The 21,445-nt window shown below is 51.9% G+C and overlaps 1 protein-coding gene across 2 annotated transcripts in view; it reads left to right on the top strand.

The window, feature by feature from the left end:
* Positions 1–21,445, top strand: part of PAK6 (p21 (RAC1) activated kinase 6) — a 36,991-nt gene that overhangs the window by 6,558 nt on the left and 8,988 nt on the right. The window contains exons 1-4 of one of the 2 annotated variants that reach the window (XM_055436358.2): positions 3,641–3,779; positions 4,263–4,380; positions 18,343–18,551; positions 19,414–20,067. In XM_055436358.2, coding sequence (XP_055292333.1) covers positions 18,348–18,551; positions 19,414–20,067 — 858 coding nt within the window. In that variant the 5' untranslated portion in view covers positions 3,641–3,779; positions 4,263–4,380; positions 18,343–18,347. Of the gene's footprint in view, positions 1–3,640; positions 3,780–4,262; positions 4,381–18,342; positions 18,552–19,413; positions 20,068–21,445 lie in introns of those variants that run through there. The other variant, XM_055436359.2, reaches the window with a different exon arrangement.

Below are 21,445 nucleotides of genomic sequence, written 5' to 3'. Positions count from 1 at the left end.
GGGATCTTCCCGACCCAGGGATCGAACCCATGTCTCCTGTGTCTCCTGCATTGCAAGCATATTCTTTACCCGCTGAGCCATCAGGGAATCCCCGCTAAGAAAGGAACCCTCTCCCCCAGTATACACATCAAGAAACTAATGCTGAGACAAGCTGGAAGTCTAGAAAGGCAGAAGGGCTCCGATCCTGTAGGAACTCATGGTCTCTGTGTCTAGATTCGACCTCCCTCCTGCCTGAAGACCCCAAGGGTTTGGCAACCTCAGTTTTCTCAATTCATTCTCCCAGACCCTCAGAGGTTGCCTCCCAGGCCCATTAGGAGAGAGATGGATAGTTCTGTCAGGGTGAGGGGCACTGATCCAGGCCACCCCAAGAGCAGGAAGGGACAGGCATGGGCAGCCTGCAAGAGAAGGGGAGGAAGGGATCTTTTCCAAAGAATGCCTCCTCTCCTCAGACTAGGGGCTCAGGGTGAATGGGCGCCACTCCTAGAGCCTAGCCCCAAGGGGTTTCTCCAGCCAGGTAGCAAGCAGGTGCAAGGCCCCACCTCCCCATGTGGCCTGAGGGTACCTGGCACATTCTGGGTCTGTGAAGGACAGAAAGCTTGATGCAGGGATTTCAAGCAGAGTGCTGGCTCATGACTCAGTAAGAGATGGCAGAAACTGAGGCCCTCTCTGCCCCTTGTACCCAAGGCCATGTGGGGTTCCTCATCCCCTCACCAGAAATGGAGGAGAGATTACCCCACACACTTCTCTGTGTCACATGACTTACCCTTCCTGGATGGTAGTCAGGGCTGGCACCAAGAGGCAAATTACCAGTGCCTCCCCCACCAACTGCTGCCATGGACCTGACCCTGCATGGTCAATCATATCTGACAGTCTCTGCAACCAGGGAACTCTGAGCAGTACTGAGTTATAAGAATGGACTGGGCTGAAATTCTGGCTCCACCACTCAGTAACTACAAGACCCTGAGCCAGCTGCTTAACCAGTCTGGGCCTCATCTGTTTCCTCATCTGTAAAATGAGAATAACAACAGTATAGTCCTTCTGTCTCAGGGCTGTTGTGAAGACTTGAGTGATGATATGTGTAAATAGCTTAGCATGGGGCCTGGCCCATCGGAAGCATCCAATAATCGGTACGCATTATTATTACTATTATTAGAGAAGGGCAGCCATCCAGAGAAAGGACCCCGAGGAAGCTTCTCGAGTCACGGAGCAGAAAGGTGCCGGGAGAGGATAATGTGTTTGTGTTTCCAAACCACAAGTCGATCTGTATCTCTCCTCCTTGGCCCTAACCCGGGCTCTCGGCTCAGATGTTACAACAGGCCCCGACAGCCACAGGCTGAGAGCCAGGGAGTGCCTGCCCTGCCCATATGCCCTCCCTGACACCCTCCCAGACCAGGCTGGTTGACCAGTGCCCCAGAGCTGGTAGGGCTCTGAGAGCCACAGCCCATGGTGAAATGCCAGCTTTCAGTGCCCCAGACCAGCACTCCTGCCCAATTTGTGGAATGGCAGTGCATGGACAACTCCCTCAACCAGAAGGCCTATGCCAGCTGTCAAGACTCTTCAAAGGAGGGTGTGCCTGGTCCCTCTCCCTGTGCTTGGGGTGGCAACCTGGCAATAGGCCAGAAGGCGGCTTGTAGATGCTGGAGAAGAAGCTGTCCCCGCCGCTTCCGGCACTGTCGTTCCGCCTCCTCCTCCTGGGCAGGGCTGAGTTGGGAGTGGATGAGAGGAAGATGGGGAAGGGGGGGAGAGTCACACACAGAAGTTACTCACTCAGGATCCATTCTGTGCCTCCCAGCCATCCAGATATGCAGAGGGTCATCCAACCCCGCCTGGAAGTGCAGAAATGTGGAGCTATGATGGGCCCAAGAGGCCCCCTAGTCTAGTCTGGTACTCACTATGGGAACCTTTACTCTAGCACATCTGGCAGATAGTTATCTGCTTCTTGAAAACCTCCAGAGATGGGGGATTCATGACTTCCTCAGTTAGTCTTACTTTAGGAGTCCTGTCTCTGCAGGAGACCCCACTGCAGCTCTCAAAGATGAGAGGCCCCCCAAGTTTCCCTAGACTTTCTCCCTATGGGGTAAGGATGGGACTTGGCTTGTAGCCTTTCTGGGATACCCAAGCCTGGATCCAATCAAATTAAATACCAGTTCATTTCTGATAATACTATAATGTTCACACTTCAGTGTAGCTTAACAGTTCAAAAGTCCTGCTTGGAACTGTGGTTTTGGTATATAAGGTATTTTAATTAAAAGAAAATAATTGATGTGTGTCAATTAAAAAAATAATTTAGGGTGTTGATTTTAGGTTCAATGGTGTAATGCATTTCACTCTAGCTTTGGTTCCTGCTTCGTTTCAAATCCTTAACTACCATTTTCCCCTCTCCCTCCTCCTCCCACCCAGCACAACCGGCTTCCCATAGCCAGCCTGTCCACCTGGCACCACCATGCCTTCCCCAGGGAGGATGAGGACGGACACTGGGGCTTTGTGATACAGCCAGACAGGGTGCAGGCCTGTTTGGGGGGATGAATTCCCACTGGCCATCTCAACTCTGTTTAGTGGGAGCCTACAGTAAACTGCATAGCAACTGAGCCTAAAATGCAAATTTTTATCCATAAATTGCACAATGGCTAAAGAATCAGTGAGCAAAAATGTACATGGCAACAGTGACCTCAATGATAAAGTCTGAGGTGCTCAAAGTGATGAAAATCCCTGCATTGTCCCCAGTGCCTGCCACTGCTTTGGGGGCAGCCATCTGGGGTCCAGATATCCTGAATTTCTAAGCTAGAATCCCCTGGATACTCAGTTGGACACAGCCCTCTCTCTGGACCCAAGGACAGCAGGAGTCTTCTCACTTCCTTGTTTGGGGAAGAGACAGATAGCCCCTGCCCCTCTCCCACACATATAAATACAAGACAAACCATCCTTCAATCCAGGGGCAGGGCAAAGGGCAGCCCAGAGTGAGCCTCTTGGGATAGCCATCCTAACCCTCGGCCAGGGCACTGCTGGGGACAACTAGGAGATACTGGCTCTAGAACCATATCTTCTCCTGTTTGGCGGGGGTGGGGCTGGGGGTGGGGTGGGGGTCCAGGGCTCCCGGAAGCTTTCTTTCCCCAGACCTCCCCTACAATCCTGAGACCAGAGGGTTCTCAAAACTGAGCAAGATCTGACAAAGGCATTGGGATCTCTATAATTTCTGCTTTCCTGCCCACACAAGGGGGCTACCCCACGGCAGTCGTGGGACCTTGTCCCGATGGACAGGACAGGCCAAGGTGGCAGGTTTCAGGGCTCCAGCTGCGCTCTCCACAGTGTGCGGGTGGGCACACGCCTCCCGGGCGTGCGTCTTCAATGCAAATTAGGGAGTTAATTACAGAGAGGCGCTCGCTGGACAGTTCAGGTCAGGCCTCTACGCGGCCCCCCAGGGTCCGAGGGGCCACGTATAGGTCACGGCGGCCAGCGGCCGGGGCCACTACCGGAAGGCAAAGGGCTGGCCGCCGCTGGAGCCGAGCGGCCAGAGGAAAAGGGTTGAGCAGAAGGGCGCTCCTCGGGAGAAGAGGCCCCCTGGCCGCTGCCCCTGCGCGCCTCGGCGACTTTTCCCGGGCTCTGCGTTCGCCGCGTCCTACCTGAGGCCACACCCCGAAATCAAACTCGGGGCAGGTGAAGCCGGCGCGGCACAAACATGTAAGCGCGGCCTCTCCGCGTCGTTCCCGGCGCCTCCCGGCGGAGGGTGGGCCGGACTGCCGCGGCCTCTCGGAGAGCTCTGGGGGCTTCCCGCTCGGCAGGTGGGTGTCCTGACCGCCGAGGGGCTGTGAGCCCCGCCGGGGCGGGGACCGGCCTCCCGGCGCGCGCGGCTCCGGGTCCCCGGGTTTTCCTTCCCCGAAGTGCGGGGCCGCCGGCGCGGGCAGAGGGGACTCGGCTGAGCCGGGAGCCGACCTCCCTCCGCGTGCGCGCCCGGCGCTCGCGCCCCGGTGGCTGGGGCCGGCCTCGTCCAGAGAGCGCCCCGCTGGCGGGCGAGGCGGGGCCGGCGGCTGCGCTGGGTCGAAGCCAGGCGGCCAGAGGGAGCGCTGAGCCTACCGCTCCCTGTGCCCGCGCGCCCCGCGGGGAGCCCGCCGCCTCCCCTCGCACCTGAGAAGGTGGCTCAGTCCGAGGCCGGGAGGAGGGGGATGGAGGGTAGTTCAGAAGCCTTTGGATTCCGGCCAGTCGCAAAATCCGCGGGGATACTTACTACCTTGGTCACAATGAATTTCTGATCTGTTTCCACCCAGGCCTCGGAGGACTGGCCCTGGAAGGTGCCAGGCCTTCCCTTTCCTCGGTGCCTAAGAGCTCTGCCCTCTAAAGAGTGAGGAGTCGGGAGAAAGAAGAGGCCGGGAAGGCGGCCCAGAGGTGAGTGAGCCCCCGGAGGGTGTCCAGGGGACTTCTCGGGACCTGCGTGAGGCACAGGCTGGGACAGTGGGCAGGCGGGTGGCCCTCCTGTGCTGGCCCGTTTTCGGAACTGTTAGGCAGTGATCCCTCCCAGTCCTTAGTGGGCGTGCATTGTTACTTCAACCGCCTGCACCCACAGCAGACTCAGGGCTTCAAATGGCCCGCCCTTGTTGCTGGCCCAGGTCTGATGCCTGTCTGGGGAGAGGCAATGTCACCAAGGCCAGTGCACTGAATTCTTGTTTGGGAAAGAGGTTCCCAAACAGGAGGAGTGAAGCAGGCCCAGCCTTTGGGCTGAGCAGGTCAGGAAAGAGCGCCAGCCAGAGCCTGCCAGCTCACTTCCCAGCTCTCCAACCTGCTAAAATCTCTCCAACTTCACCCACACCCAGTGAGTGGATTCCAATTGGGAGGGATATGCCACTGAGAACACCAAGGGCCAAGACATGAAGATTTCTGGTGTGTAGGCTGCCTTTTCTCTATCTTGTCCCCTTCTGGTGTGGGTTTTTTTTTTTTTTAAAAAGATGTGTGTATTTATTTGTTGACTTTGTTGCTGCACTCAGGCTTTTTCTAGTTCTGAGCAGGGGCTACTCTTCATCACTGTGTGCGGGTTTCTCACTGCAGTGGCTTCTCTTGTTGCCAAGCACAGGCTCAAGGGTGTGCGTGCTTCAGTAGTTGTGGCTTGAGGGCTCTAGAATATGGGTTTAGTAGTTGTGACACATGGGCTTAGTTTCTCCGTGACATGTGGGGTCTTCCCAGATCAGGGATTGAACCTGTGTCTCCTGCATTGCCAGGTGAATTCCCAGCCACTGGACCACCAGGGAAGCCCATGGTGTGAGTTCTGCTGTGAGCTCTTCCCGGTCATATGTAGGACAGTGGTGGCGGGCACAGCATTTGGAACCAGAAAGAGCTGGGCTCAATTTCTGACTCTTTGCCTTTGATTCCTTAGGCAAGTTGCTTTGTTTCTCTCCTAACTTTAATGTAGTTATCTATAACATGGGGGTGATCATGCCTTCCTCACAAGGCAGCTGGTGAAGTGACAATAATAACTGACAAAGGCGGACAGCCCCAGCAGGAGCCTACCTGCCTTGCCTCCAGTTTTGGAAAAGGTTAAGCCACCTGAGCCCTCTCTTGGAGAACTTGAAGAATGGTCTGGCTATGTGCCAAGAGATTGTGGAGGATGTTAGGGCCAAGCAGTGGGAATAAAGTCAAGGCCGAGGGTCTGTGGAGTGTGGGTAGTGAGGCGACCCTGGGCAGGGGCCATTTCTGGAAGGGAATTGGCTTTGGAGGCAGAAACAATAGCATGCTCTGTACACCTTGCAGGACTTCTCCTGTTCATAGGTGACCCTGGACATGCTGTTACCACCCATGCAGACTAGGTCAGAGAGAGACTCTGGCTTGAGGCTTCTGGTCCTACCTCTGCCCAGAGGAGCTGTGTGATCTGGGGCAGGTCAGTTGGTACCAGGCGTTGTGGAAGAACTTGGGAGTTAGGCTTGAATCCTAGCTGCACACTTACTCTCTCAGACTATGACTACTCTCTGAGCCTCAGTTTCTCCACCTGTAGACATAAGCTCTTAAAATCTACCTTGTAGAGTCATCAGCGTCTTGACCACGGTGTCTGACACGTGCTGGGCACTTAATACACGTGTATGTGTAGGTTCCCTTTCCCCGCTCTGCCTTCCTCTCCTTGGTCACCGGTCGTTCTAAAAAATACACTCAGTCAAACAGGTTTGGCCCGTCTCACTGCAGTTTTGTGAATTTGGAGTGAGGAGGGGAACAACATAGAGATAAAGTTAAAACGATAACTGTAAAAACAATCTTTCTGTGACTGGGGGACTTTGGAGGTTCTTTGGGCGAGGCACCGAGGGCTCTGTGACGAGGATTTGGGCCTCTCTATCTGTGTGGAAAGCTGGTGAAAATCGAATAGCAAAGAGGGGCCAGGTCTACAGCCCTGCCATGCTTTTCTCTGCCCTTGGAGATAATCCTGTGCCCAGGAAATCCCAGCGCTGGGGAAGCGGTTGAGATTCTAAGTATGGTGAACAGAGGTCAGAGGGCTGCTCTGGGTTGAGCTGTGGCTGGACCGCAGCACGGCACTTGCAGGCTGGAGCTGCGCCCAGGAGGCAGGCCTGAGTCAATATTGACCTTCCCTGGCTGACCACCCTGACTCTTCGGCCTCTCATTCAGCTGGAGTGTTGACACAGTGATTGAATGAGACTTATTATCATATTCTTTTCAACAGCAGCCCCATTATCTTTCCCTAGGGGATTCACTAAGACCTGTAGTGTGGGTAGGATGCCAGGGATGGGGAACCCAGGCATTCTGGCGCATTCTGTGCACAGGCCCTCTGTCCTGCACACTGGGCTTCTCTCTGGGCCACGCTGGTGGGGCAGAAGAACCTCAGGGTATTGCTTTCCATCCTGGGGATGCTCCATCCACATTTCTACACAGTGCCCTGGGCAGATCTTACAGAGCCTGCGGGCAGGGGCAGTAAGGGGCACAGCCTGGGCCTAGGATACACCTACACTGCAGGGGACAATTGGGCAGAAGAACAAATGAAATTCTCTTCAGGCTCTTCGCCTGGTGCATTTCTAGGGGCCAGGAAGGGTGCTGGGGTGCCACCTCTCTTGTCACATGCAGTGAGCTGAGGGAGGACAGAGCTCAGCCCTACACGAAGGATGACGAGCTCTGAGCGGACAGAGGGCAGGGGCCTTAGGGAGGGGGACATCCCCATCACTGAATGCATTGGCACAGGCCAGCGGGGTGTGGGCGAGCTCCTGCAGAGAAGCCACCAAGGGATGGAAAATGAGGCAGGGGCTCAGGGGACGCCAGAGCCCAGCAAGTCCTACAGGCAGGCAGTGTAGGTCAGGGGACTAGCAACATCTGTTTGGAAAAGCCAGCTAAACTGCACAAGAGCAAGGATTCTGTTTTGCTCACCACGATCCCCAGAGCCTTGAGCAGAGCAGATGCACAACAAATGAAATTTATTGAATAAATGAACAAATAATACAATTTTATAAAATTTTGAGAATAATCTTGCTGACGGATGAGAATACTCCAATGAAAGACTGGCTTCTGTCCAGGGTATTCTCAACCAGGGGGCTGGTGAGGCACATTCCTTGTCATGGAAGGGTGGCGGGGTGGTGACTGTTCCCACAGAGCATGATGAAGAGGTTGGGCAGCAGACCTCGGAGTGAAAGGGCCCAGCTCTGGAGGTAACAGGGTCCCCCGTAGGCCCTTCTGTGACTGGACGGTGGCAGCAGTGGGGCACTTTTGTACATGCTGTAGGACTCAGGGGCTTACCTTTCCTCTGTGCCACAGAGCATCTTGCGTGACTCTGAGAATGACATGGGTGGTGTCATAGGAGGTGACAGCTGACTGCAGCTGCGTTCACATCAGGGTCTGCGTCCAATTGACAGAGATCTTTCCCTTCTTGGCTGCTTCACTGGGACAGATCAATCTCTGAGCAAGGGCTTCCTCATCTGCATAATGGGTACAACAATAGGCCCATCTCACAGGCTTCTGGCGAGGATTCCGTGTGTGCAATGCTCAGCCCAGAGCCTGTGCTTACACTAGGCACTCCCTGAGGGATGATTACTAAAAATACCCCAAACAGCCCCTCCAACTGGGACAGATGGTGTTTCTCACCTCACTGTACCTAGAGAAGCTGGCAAAGGTGAATAAAGCCATTCCCCTGTTACCCCCAGAAATGCTGAGTCCTAGAAAGGAAGAGGGGGTCAGGATCACAAGCAGAACTTAGGGACTGCACACCCCAGTCCACGCTGAGCCAGCACACAGCCCTGACAAACCGGCCCCGGGCCTCCCTCGGGGGAGTCTAAGTGTGCTCCCCACTGTCACGCCCTAGCCCTCGGAGGGAGTGGGGCCCCGGGGACAGTTGCCATCTCTTTCCCAGTCGTCTGGATATGGAAGGGAATCCCACCAGCCTCATCCTAACAGAGAGCTTATAACATCCCAGAGCTTATATAGCCAACCAAATCCTGTTCCCTATGAGTGGCTGCAAACTCCTTCAGGCTCGCTTTCTGGAAAGCACCTGCCCAGCCTGTAGTGTGCTCTTGTGGGGTAGTGTCCTTTCCTTGAAAAGAATTCAACATGTGGGAACAGCCAGAGCCCACTGGAAGCCAGGTCTGGAGGTGAGGCAGCCACATTGGACACCAGTTCTTCTGAGACCACGGGTTAAGAAAACAAATGACGCTGGCTCTAGACGGGCCCCAGAGTTACGTCCCAAGAGGACTTCTGGCAGGAAGGCAGTCTTGGAGCACGTCTGGAGCGGGCAGTTTCACTCCCTAGGGTCTGCCTCAAATGGCAGTTCTCCCTGGGAAGCCTGTGCTCTGCTTTGAGGTTTAAGCGCAGACTCATGCCTTCGTAGCTCTGCCTTGGGTTGGTGGGGTCCCAACAACTGGGTGGTCCTGGCACCCCAGGCCTGGCAGCCGGATGTCTCCTCACTCAGAGGAAGAGCAGCTTGAGGGAGTGACCCACCCAGCACAGCTGTCTGCCGTCCCTGTTATGGACCCTGGACCAGCTGAGCCACAGCACCTAGTTTGGGGGCTCTACTACCCAGACCCCCCACACATACCCATCACCAAAGAACCTTAACATCAGCCACAAAGCTCTACCCACCCACCTTGAGCCAGGCTTGCCAGTTGCCTGACTTTAGGCTGAGACCCTACTGAGGGGACGTGACCTGTTCTGGGGAAAATACTCTCCTGCTATTTCTGCGGTCTTTCTGCATGTGCCAGGCACTGCATCACAGCTGCCAAGGCGAGCTCTTTAGAACATCCGCACCGCCGCCATTGCAAGGCAAAACAAAAACAAATCCTGGTTCCAAAGTAAGGGTCAGCTTACAAGTCAGGACAGCGCCTGTCTCCCTTGGCCTCTGACTCACAGATCAGAACAGGAAAAAACCCAGCAATCTTGGTTGAGGGAGCGGGCCCTGGCCCTCTCGCTTCTACACAGGCTGAGCGGCCCCTCCCTGTTCACAGGGGCCTCTGGGAAGGAGCCTAACAGCCCGAGTCCTTCTGGGTGGGCATGGTGGATGGAGCAGGACTTGGGAATCAGATCTGGGTTCAAACCCCAACTCGGTCATTTCCTGTTTCTGTGACCCTGGGCAAGTTATTCAGCCTCCCTGAACCCCATCTGGATTTGCAGATGATGGTGGTAATGCCTACCTCCCAGGGTCGTTGTGAGGATTAAATTAGTTGGTGCTTGGAAAGTGCTTAACACATAGTAGGTGTTCAAGAAAAGGTACTTCCCTTTCTCTCTGGAGTCTCCTTCTCTGACATGAGAGTCCCACCCCTCGGTGACCCGGGCCTGTGGCTCCCTGAACTCTCCCACCAGCTCCACCCTCAGTGTTACTGGGTGTGGCAGCTCTTCCTCCAGAAGACTCTACCAGGAGCTGACCGGTTCCCCAAGCGCCAGGCTCAGCTCGCACGGGAGGGAGCAACCTCGGCAGGAGCTGTGCCCGGGAGCTTCCTTCCCAGACTGGTTGGGGCAGGGCTCTCCCCTCCCCTCCGTTCCTCTCCCCTTCCCTCCCCTCCCTGGCGATGGGCATTCTTCTCCCACCCAGTCATGGGCCAGCCTGCTGGCTGGAAGGTGACTTCCTTGGCCATTCAGAAGAGGAACGTTCAAAGCATTCCTCAGGCGTAGAGATGCATCCCAGCCTAAGGAGGACTGCTCACCCCTCCCTCCCCTGGTCTGGCAAGGTGTCAGACCAGTTGGGAAAGGCTGGGGCAGCAGAGTTCACCCTGAACCGGAGTGGGTGCCCTGCCTCTGCCCACTTTCTTCCGCCACTGAAGCCCACATATTTTCTGTCAGGCTGGGCAGAAGGCAAGGCTGGGACTGGCTCTCTGAGGGGACAGCATCCCTCTTCCTGCTTCCCGCTCCAGAGTATCTTCTTTAAAGAGCACTCTTCCACTAGGTGAATGGAGTGTGGACTCAAAGAGCTGGAGCTTCTGGGTGACAGCTGTAAACGTGGGCGTGGCCTGCTTTGATTTAACCTCGAGGCTGACTCAGCACCCGCTCTCCCTCAGCCCAGGGACTCCTGGGCTTGTCCGAAGCTGTTAAACGGTGGAAGATGGAGTCCTAGGAATGGCAATCCCCTGTCTGGGCATTCGTGTGTGTGTCCAGGACATGGAGCTGGAGAGAGGTGCTCAGGTGATTGATACCCAATGACCGGGCAACATCAGAGACTTAAGTGGGTGCATATCTCTTGGGAACTCAGTCCTCATGGATCACTCTTTTCTTTATTTAAAAATATGTTGTTTTCTTTAGGAAAGCAGCCCATTGTCTTTAAGGAAAGTTCAGAAGAGTACAAAGATGGAGTAGGAGGAAATCACCTGGAGCCCCACCAGTCAGACACAACGATAATGAATATTTTGCTGTATTTCCCTTCAGAGAGCCATTGTGTTCATACTGCATTTATAAATTAATCTTTGTGAAATCTTTGTTAAATCTTTAGAAAGAAATTACTATTGCTAACCTAGTCCTGTTTTGCACAAAGAAAACCTTGGTAGTTTAATTTGTCCTTGGGACCCATGGGTATGGACAGGTTTGGGCCCCAGCAGGTCAGGGCCTCCAGGAGAGGCCCCCATAGTCACTCACAGCAGACCTCGGGCAGGGGATGGCCAGACTATGGGTTTCCTCCTCCAACCCCCCACCATCACTTTATTATTTTACCTTTCACATTTAGAGCCAATTAGTTTGGGGATTGGAGAAGGAAATGGCAACCCACTCCAGTGTTTTTGCCTGGAGAATCCCAGGGACGGAGAAGCCTGGTGGGGTGCCGTCTGTGGGGTCGCACAGAGTCGGACACGACTGAAGCTACTTAGCAGCATCAGCAGCAGTTTGGGGATATAATATGAATTCATTTTTCCGGATTCTTTTTTTTTTTCATATGAATGTCTAATTGCTTCAGCTACATTTATGGAGAAGATCATCGGTTCCCTACCATATTGCAGTGTCACCTTTGTCATAAATTAAATGACCTTATGTGAATGAGTCTATTTCTGGATTCCCTCTTCTGTTCCACTGGTCTACTCATCAATCTGTGTGCCAGTTCCACACTGCATTAATTTTGGTAGCTTTAGAATCAGTCTTGATATCTAGTAATGTAACTCTCCAATTTTGTTCTTGTTTAAGATTGTCTTGGCTATTTCTGATTCTTTGTTTCTCTGTACATTTTAGAATCAGTTTGTCAGTTTCTTTTTTTATTGAAGGATAATTGCTTTACAGAATTTTGTTGTTTTCTGTCAAACCTGAACTTGAATTAGCCATAGGTATACATATGTCCCCTCCCTTTGGACTTCCCTCCCATCTCCCTCCCCATCCCACCCCTCTACAGAGGCCCTGTTTGAGTTTCCTGAGCCACACAGCAAATTCCCATTGGCTGTCTATTTTACACATGGTGATGTGAGTTTCCATGTTACTCTCTCCATAGATCTCACCCTCTCCTCCCCTCTCCCCTCGTCCATAAGTCTGTTCCCTATGTCTGTTTCTCCACTGCTGCCCTGTAAATAAATTCTTCAGTACCATGTTTCTAGATTCTGTATATATGCATTAGAATACAATATTTATCTTTCTGTTTCTGACTTACTTCACTCTGTTTAATAGGTTCTAGGTTCATCCACCCCATTAGAACTGACTCAAAGGTGTTCCTTTTTATGGCTGAGTAATAGTCCATTGTGTATATGTACCACAATTTCTTTATCCATTGATCTGTCGATGGACATCTAGGTTGCTTTCATGTTCTAGCAATTGTAAATAGTGCTACAAGAAACAATGGGATACATGTGTCTTTTTCAATTGGTTTCCACAGGGTATCTGCCTGTGAGTGGGATTGCTGGGTCATATGGTGGTTTTATTCCTAGTTTTTTTTAAGGAATCCCCATACTATCTTCCATAGTGGCTGCATCAATTTACATTCCCACGAACAGTGCAAGAGCGTTCCCTTTTCTCCACACCCTTTCCAGCATTTGTTTGTAGACTTTTTGATGGTGGCCATTCTGACCAGTGTGAGGTGATATCTCTTTGTTGTTTTGATCTGCATTTCCCCAGTAATGAGTGATGTTGAGCATTTTTTCATGTGTTTGTTAGCCATTTGTACATCTTCTTTGGAGAAATGTCTGTTTAGGTCTTTTTCCCCACTTTTCGATTTTGTTTGTTTTTCTGGTACTGAGTTGTGTGAGCTGCTTGTGTACTTTGAAAATTAAAACTTTGTCAGTTGTTTCATTTGCTATTATTTTCTCCTATTCTGAGGGTTGTCTTTTCACCTTGCTTATAGTTTCCTTTGCTGTGCAAAAGCTTTTAAGTGTAACGAGGTCCCACTTGTTTACTTTTGTTTTTATTTCCATTGCTCTAGGAGATGGACCATAGAGGATCTTGTTTTGATTTATGTCATTGAGTGTTCTGCCTGTGTTTTCCTCTAAGGGTTTTAGAGTTTTTGGTCTTACAGTTAGGTCTTTAATCCTTTTTGAGTTTATCTTTGTGTATGGTGTTAGGAAGTGTTCTAATTTCATTCTTTTACATGTAGCTGTCCAGTTTTCCCAGCACCATTTATTGAAGAGGCTGTCTTTGCCCCATTGTATATTCTTGCCTCCTTTGTCAAATGTAAGGTACCCATAGATGCATGGGTTTATTTCTGGGCTTTCTATCTTTTCCCATTGATTTATGTTTCTGTTTTTGTGCCAGTACCATAGTGTCTTGATGACTGTAGCTGTGTAGTATAGTCTGAAGTCAGGAAGGTTGATTCCTCCAGCTCCATCCTTCTTTCTTAAGACTGCTTTGGCTATTTGGGGTCTTTTGTGTTTCCATATGAATTGTGAAATTTTTGTTCCAGTTCTGTGAAAAACACCATTGGTAATTTGATAGGGATCACATTGAATCTGTAGATTACATTAGGTAGTGTAGTCATTTTCACAGTATTGATTCTTCCTACCCAGGAACATGGAATATCTCTCCATCTGTTTATGTCATCTTTGATTTCTTTCTTAGTGTCTTAAAATTTTCTGTGTACAGGTCTTTTGTCTCCTTAGGTAAGCTTATTCCTAGATACTTAATTGTTTTTGTTGCAATGGTAAATGGGATTGATTCCTTAATTTCTCTTTCTGAGTTTTCATTGTTAGAATATAGAACAGTTTATCAATTTCTGTCAACAGAATTATGTATAATTTTGATTGATATTGCAATAACTCTGTAGGTTAATTTGGGAATAATTGATAATTTTATAATATTGAGTTTTCTAACCTATGAACATTCTTTATTATCTTTAATGTTTGATATTTTTCCATATAGAGACCTTGTGAAGTGAAAGTCACTCAGTCGTGTCCGACTCTTTGTGACCCCAGGGACTATATAGTCCGTGGAATTCTCCAGGCTAGGATACTGGAGTGGGTAGCCTTTCCCTTCTCCAGGGGATCTTCCCAACCCAGGAATCGAACCCAGGTCTCCTGTATTGTGGGCAGCTTTTTTACCAGCTGAGCCACAAGGGAAGAGACCTTGAACCTCTTCAATTAGATTTAGTCATAAAAATCTGATATTTTTAATATAAAATGGGAAAGGATGTCTGAAGGGTTTTACCTAATAACACTTCTGACATCAAATGAGAAGGTTTTTTTTTCCTCCTAAGAGCACTTCTCCAACTCTCTGGCATCAACTGGGTGTTCCACAATGCAGTTTGATTCTGACACTAACTACCTGGAATAGCACAGACCCCTCAGGCTCAGCCCTACAAACTGCCCCGTATTTTGGACTCCCACTTCAAAGCCAGTACTTCTGACCAGCTGGCTATAAATTAAGTTTCCTGCAACCCTCTTCTCACATTTGATAATTTGCTGAGATGGCTGGTGGAAGTCAGGAAGGCATGTTACTACGACTAGTTCACTAGAAAAGAGACAACTCAGGAACAGCCAAAGGGAAGAAGAGATTCTGGGCAGGAAAGGGGAAGGGCATAGAGCTTCCATGCCCTTCCTGGACATGTCACCCTTTCAGCACCTGGGTTCCCAGCCCTGAAACCTATCCCAGAGGGCTTGAATGGAGCTTTCATTAAGTAGGCACAATTGATTAAATCATTGGCTATTGATGACTATTTTTGGGGGGGCGGGGGTGCTGTGCTGGGTCTTCCTTGTGGTGTGCACACTTTATAGTTGTGGCTAGTTGCCTTGTGGTGTGTGGAATCTTGTTTTCCCTACCAGGGATCAAACCCACATCCCCTACATTGGAAGGCAGATTCTTTACCACTGGTCCTGATGTTAACTCAGTCTCCAGCCCCCTCTTCCCTTTGCAGAAGTAGGAGCGGGTGAGGCTGAAAGTTTCAACAGTTTTATCACTCTGGGGATTCCAAGAGTTTTAACAGCTCTGTACCAGGGATGGGGGCAGGGGGGAGGGGTGGGGAACAAAGCCCAAAGGTCTATTTCCCGTTGTACCATAGAGTTTTTTTTTCATTTTCTATTCGTTTGTTGCAGGTATGCAAAAATACAATTGATTTTTTAAATAGCAATCTTGAATTGGGGACTTTTAAAATTCACATTCAATCCCAAAAGATTGTGTGTAGATTTTTCTCTGTGCAAAATCATGTTGTCTCAGGCAGTGTTGGCCTTACCATCATTTTGGATGAGTCCTGGAAGCCTCCCTTTAGGTGTGGATTTCCCACTCACTAAGTGATTGGCTCCGATTCCTAAATCTCTTCTTCCCCTCCCCTGAAGCCTGAGCTCAGTTCATTGCTTCTGTCAGCTCCTGACCTCCCACCCCAACTCCTGGGCCCTAGGATCCTGCACTGTCTTTCTTTCTCCTCAGGCCCTTCCTGATACCCATGGGAAGAACTTTATTCTGGATAAGTTGTTAGGGTGATTTCGGAGTCACAGAGACCATTTACTAAAGATGCTGTCTCCGCACATTCCTGCAGCAAATGCTGGGCCCTTGAGTGGGGCGAAGAAGTTAGGGTGGAGGGTGTTCTGGGTGGGGTTAGGGGGAGTATTGTTGTTGTTAAGTCATTGTCTGACTCTTTGTGACCCCATGGACTGCAGCATACCAGGCTTCCCTGTCCTTCACCATCTCCCGGAGCTTGCTCAAACTCATGTCCATCAAGCTGGTGATGCCATCCAACCATCTCGTCCTCTGTCATCCCCTTCTCCTCCTACCTTCAATCTTTCCCAGCATCAGGGCCTTTTCTAATGAGTCGGCTTTTCCCATCAGGTGGCCAAAGTATTGGAGCTTCAGCATCAATCCTTCCAATAAATATTCAGTTAATTTCCTTCAGGATTGACTGATTTGATCTCCTTGCAGGAGGGAGTATTAGCCAGCTCTTTTTCAACTCTTGGCTGTTCCCTGCACCTCTGGAAGAGTTCACAGAGTAGGGAGGAGAGTGAAACTGTCAGCTGAGCTCATCCAGAGATGTCTGGACAGATCCAGAGAGTCTGAGAGGCTCTGAGAACAGAATTGCAGAACTGAGATTCTTCTGTAGCCAAAGACCACCAGGAGGAGGTCAAGTTTTACCAAACCATGAAGAGTCTATGTTGTGGAGAGGTAGCAAGGGCCCTAGTACCGGAAATCACGCATATTTCTGGTGACTCTGAAGGAGAGGGGTTGAGCATCACTTCCAGACTTGTATCTGCTCATGTTCTACTGTCTGCAGGGCCCTGAACTGAGAGGATTCTCAGAGAGGTAACAGCAAGAGAAAAAGCCCCTGTTTCATGGGAATCTGCTCACTTAACACTCCCTAAACCTGTGTGTTATCTTTTATTAACCCCACTTTATAGATGAAGAGTGCTGAGGGTCACAGCATTTATGTAACTCGCTCAGAATCTCCCCAAATTAGTGCAGACTTCCTGCCACTCTCCTATAACTCAAAGGTATATTTCATTTTAAAGTCCTTGGTTCTTGGAGCTTCTGCACATGTGGCTTTGCCTGGTGGGCATGTTTGATAGATTCCTGAATTTCAAGGTCCCAAAAGTGATGGCCATTCCAAGAGGTATGACCTGGATTCAGATTGATTCATGCTTGGTGAATATGGAGAGGCTGTGGCTGTTTGAACCCCCTTCCCTCCCAGGGGGCACCAGCTCCCTCGTAGATCTGTGACCTACTCCAGAACCTGTGAAAGTAACCAGGAAAATTCTGCCTCCAGAGCAGAAACAAAAAGAGAATGCCATGTTCTTATGCCATGAACATATTCAGTTCTGTGGATAGATGAATGATCCAAGCATTCAATTCAAGAAACAAAACATGTCTTGTTGAAAGTGACCTTTCTATCTGACATAAGAGCCTACTGAGTGTCTTTTGCACACACAACCCCCACCCACATACACACACGAACCCATTGAGCTGTTTTGAGCCACATCAGATATAAAAGTATTTGAGTGGGTACCCCAACTTTGTCTTCCATCACATGTCCCAGCCTAGGGCTCCCTGAAGGCAAGGCCAAAGCACTTGGGAGGGTCAGTACTTTGCCTTTTGGGTCTCCAGTCTCCCTCTCTCAGATCTGCATGCCCATGTCACTCAGAGCTGTTGATGGAGCTTAGGAGGGCCTTAGGAGGTGGTGTGTCTGACTCCTGCGATCCCATGAACTGCCAGGCTCCTCTGTCTATGGGATTCGCCAGACGAGAATACTGGAGTGGGTTGCCATTTCCTTCTCCAGAGCATCTTCCCGACCCAGGAATCGAACCCAGATCTCCTGCATTGCAGGCAGATTCTTTACCAATTGAGCTATGAGGGAAGCCCCTTAGGGCCTTAGGCAAACCCCCAACTGCAAAGTAAGGGATGGAGGTTTGACGGCAGGGGATGTTTTGTATAGTCAGAGTTCTGAGACCAGAGAGAAAGGAGCCCAGGCGGAGGTGAGCTGTCTTTTCCCCCTAAGATAGTGGCCCTCACCCTCCCTAGCAGTGCCCATGGCCCAGGGCCTTTCCAGAATTAGGACCAAGCACCTGGGGACCACAAGGGTCCTTTTAGTTTGGTCCCTGGCTGGACAGCATGCCTGTGAATCAGCAGCTTGCCTTTTTGTGAAGGTGTGTGTCACATTGACAGGTTTTGTTTTAAAACCATCCTGGGACAAACCCGAGTTGACTGTGATACAAAAGAAAAAACAAACAAAAACCTTTAATGCGCTGCTGCTACTGCTGCTAAGTCACTTCAGTCGTGTCCGACTCTGTGTGACCCCATAGATGGAAGCCCACCAGGCTCCCCCGTCCCTGGGATTCTCCAGGCAAGAACACTGGAGTGGGTTGCCATTTCCTTCTCCAATGTGTGAAAGTGAAAAGTGAAAGTGAAGTCGCTCAGTCGTGTCCGACCCTTAGCGACCCCACGGACTGCAGCCCACCAGGCTCCTCCATCCATGGGATTTTCTAGGCAAGAGTACTGGAGTGGCTTGCCATTGCCTTCTCCACCTTTAATGCGCAGTTGGATTCAATTTGCTAATTTTATTTAGGATTTTCTTTTATGTTCATAAATGAAGTTGGTTCACATTTTCCTTTTCTTGTACTAGTCTTATCTGCTTTAAGAATCAGGATCATGCTCACTTCATACAATGAGTCTGTGGGCTTTCCTCCCTCTTCCCCACCCCACTTTGAGCTCTTTGACGGTGGAATGATATTTGTCATGGGCTTTGGATCTCATAAAAATGCACCCCCGGAGTCTGCGTGCTTGGCAGGGGACTTGGCGCAGACGAGGAAACAGAGACCTCTTTTCCATGTTTGTAGCCTGTGTTGGCTTATTTATGGGACTCTTGCTACTTCTGGGACCGCTCTGTGGGGAGCTAGCCCATTCCCCCAAGGAAGAGGCCTGCGAGGTGGGGTAGGGGAAGCTGGGCTGGTACAGGGGGGCTGTGCCCAGGAAGGGAGCCTGGGGCCCCAGCACACACTGCAGCCCCCTGTGCTTCCCTGGGGCCAGGCCCTTGTGAAGCCGGAACTCAGCCTGATCCTCCCCATGCAGGCACCATGTTCCGCAAAAAAAAGAAGAAACGCCCTGAGATCTCGGCCCCACAGAACTTCCAGCACCGCGTGCACACCTCCTTCGACCCCAAAGAAGGCAAGTTCGTGGGCCTCCCCCCACAATGGCAGAACATCCTGGACACACTGCGGCGACCCAAGCCCGTGGTGGACCCTTCACGCATCACCCGGGTGCAGCTCCAGCCCATGAAGGTAAGGTAGGGGGAGGGTGGAGGGTGGGGTTCAGACCATCCCTCTCCACAGAGGGCAGCTGGCAGAACCACCCAGGCACCTGAGGAAACACCTGATGACCAGCTGTCAGTTAGTTACCTTGTTTTCTTTCCCTGCTAGTCAGCCTCTTCTCTTCTTAGGGAGGAGTCTGGTTTGAAGGGGGAGGGGTATCCCAACCCACAGGGTGGGAGGGTTGCCAGATTTAGCAAATAAAGATACAGGAGGCCCAATAAAATTTGAGTTTCAGATAACATGAACAATCTAAGTGTGTCCCAAAGCAATATTTGGACCTGGGGCTCTCACAGACCAGGGGGATTACGTTGTGTAGGTCAGGACACAACGTGATGAAGAGCCTCGTAGGGGTTGGGGTCAGGGCCCTGGTGGGGTTTGGAGGCCACAAAGTCCAAGTGTGTGGAGGAGAGCCCTGGCCTGGAGCCTCTGCCCACAGAGAGCTCTGCATGCTCCCCCAGAAGACCACAGATAGAGCTGGAGAATAGCAACAGGCCCCAGGCAGAGTCTGAAATCCCACCGGCTCCCCAGGCTCAGCCACCCACACCATCAGGCATGCTGGATTAAACACTGTGGTTACTCTCCTGTCTGCCCTGCCAGACTGCGGAGCGCTTGAGCCCATGAGAATGAACCTTCTTCCTGTAGGCCCACCCCAGCACAGGCCTGGCCCTCTGTGAGCCCTGGTAAGGGACTGAAAAATTAAGGAACAGGTAGATGATACAGCAAGCAAGGTCCTCAGGTATTCCTCCTCCTCCAGGCCCGCCTCTCTGATCTGACCCCCACCCTCCACCATGAACAGGAGACTCACCACACTCTTCCTCCACCCCTCCCACAGACGGTGGTGCGGGGCAGCTCGGTGCCTACGGACGGCTACATCTCTGGGCTGCTCAACGACATCCAGAAGTTGTCGGTCATCAGTTCCAACACCCTGCGCGGCCGCAGCCCCACCAGCCGGCGGCGGGCACAGTCCCTGGGGCTGCTGGGGGATGAGCAGTGGGCTGGTGACCCGGACATGTACCTTCAGAGCCCCCAGTCTGAGCGCAGCGACCCCCATGGACTCTACCTCAGCTGCAACGGGGGTGCACCAGCAGGACGCAGACAGGTGCCATGGCCCGAGCTGCAGAGCCCACGGGTCCTTCCCAATGGACTGGCCGCCAAAGCACAGTCCCTGGGCCCTGCCGAGTTCCAGGGTGCCACACAGCGCTGCCTGCAGCTGGGCACCTGTCTGCAGAGTTCCCCAACTGGGACCTCACCCCCCACAGCCACGGGCAGGCGTGGGACCAAGACTGCCAGGCATGGCCCGGAGGAGGCCCGGCCACAGTCCTGCCTGGTGGGCTCGACCGCGGGCAGGCCTGGCGGGGAGGGCAGCCCCAGCCCCAAGACCCAGGAGAGCAGCCTGAAGCGCAGGCTGTTCCGAAGCATGTTCCTGTCTGCTCCTGCCACGGCCCCTCCAAGCAGCAGCAAGCCAGGCCCTCCAGCACAGAGCAAGGTAGGTCAGGCCAGGGCCCCCACTCTCACCAGGGTAGGCAGCTGGGCCCACTGCGTCCACTGGGTACACAGGCCCTGCCCGCCTTTCCTGCTTACATGGTCGGGTTGGGGGAAGGCAACAGATCGTCAACTGAGGATTCTGCCCTGAACCAGCTGAGCGCTCCTCCTCCAAAGGCTTAGCACATGTGAGTCAGAGGTTGCAAGCCAGGTCACTTTGCAGGGGCTTCTGAGGGGCTCCAGTATGCCCCAGCTGACACTCCTGCTCTCTGGGGTGTGTCTAGGCAGGGAGGCAGGTACGCCCCCTGAAAAAGCCAGGACTTAGCGGGCAGGATCTCTCTTTCTGTCTCTCTTAGATCTTCTTTTGGCCTCAGCCCCCTGCTTGTCCCAGGGCTCTCCTGAGGTCAGGCACAGGCTCCCCGTGCTGCATCTCCCATCGGCATTCAGAAATGCTTGTGTTAGCCCTTCTCTAGTGAGGATTTCTTCCTCCTCACTCCCTCTCTTCCTCTCCTCCTTCCTGCCTACCCTTTTTCTAGCGGTTGTTGCTCTGTTGAACATTTCTATAATTCTTTTTTTTCTCATATTGTGTGCCATATGAAAAGCTAGAGGATTGAACTTGCCTGGGTCTGGGAGCATCGGGAGAAGCAACTTTGAGCATGTGTGACAGTATAAAATGCACACATTTTTCTTGTTAAAAAGGAAACAGTGAATGGAGCCCTAATGGTGACATTTCCTGGCAGGCAGAGGAGAAAGCTTTGGCTTCTTCCACACCCTATGACACCCCGTCCGTGGTGACAGTAACAGCCTTTCCCATTTGGCAGATGAGAAGACTGGCTCAAAGAGTCGGCCAGGGGTGGGGGGCCCTCTGGGCTCACACCTCCTGCTCATAAAGGCCTCTTCACGAAGGCATCTTTTAGCTCCTTCCTAAGAGACAGGCAGAAATGAGCTTAGGCTGCAGCACCAGCTTGTTGTTGTTTAGTTGCTAAGTTATGGCCGACTCTTTGCGACCCTGTGGACTGCAGCCCTCCAGGCTCCTCCGTCCATGGGATTTCCCAGGCAAGAATACTGGAGTGGGTTGCCATTTCCTTCTCCAGGGAATCTTCCAGACCCAGAGATTGACGTGTCTCCTGCTTGGCAGGCAGGTTCTTTAGCGCTGAGCCACTAGCGAAGCCCACGAGGGTTATAGGTCAGATCTAAGGAATAACCACCACAGCAGCGGGAATGACAGTCTCCCCTCCCAGATGGCACCTGTGTGTCCCGCCTGAGCATGGGGGCAGCAGGGTTGGGGGTGACCTGGACCCTCAACCCCTTCTAAGTCACTGCTAGCCAGAGGTGGTCTGGGCTTTGTGCCCGCCAGCTCCCACTGAGACAAAGGACAGTGG

The sequence above is a fragment of the Moschus berezovskii genome, chromosome 9 (assembly GCF_049115385.1).
Source record: "Moschus berezovskii isolate FMDL1 chromosome 9, NW_MosBer_1.0, whole genome shotgun sequence".
In the NCBI taxonomy this organism is placed as follows: domain Eukaryota; kingdom Metazoa; phylum Chordata; class Mammalia; order Artiodactyla; family Moschidae; genus Moschus; species Moschus berezovskii.
The sequence above is the reverse complement of the archived record's forward strand: the minus strand, read 5'-3'. Positions and strand labels throughout refer to the sequence as shown.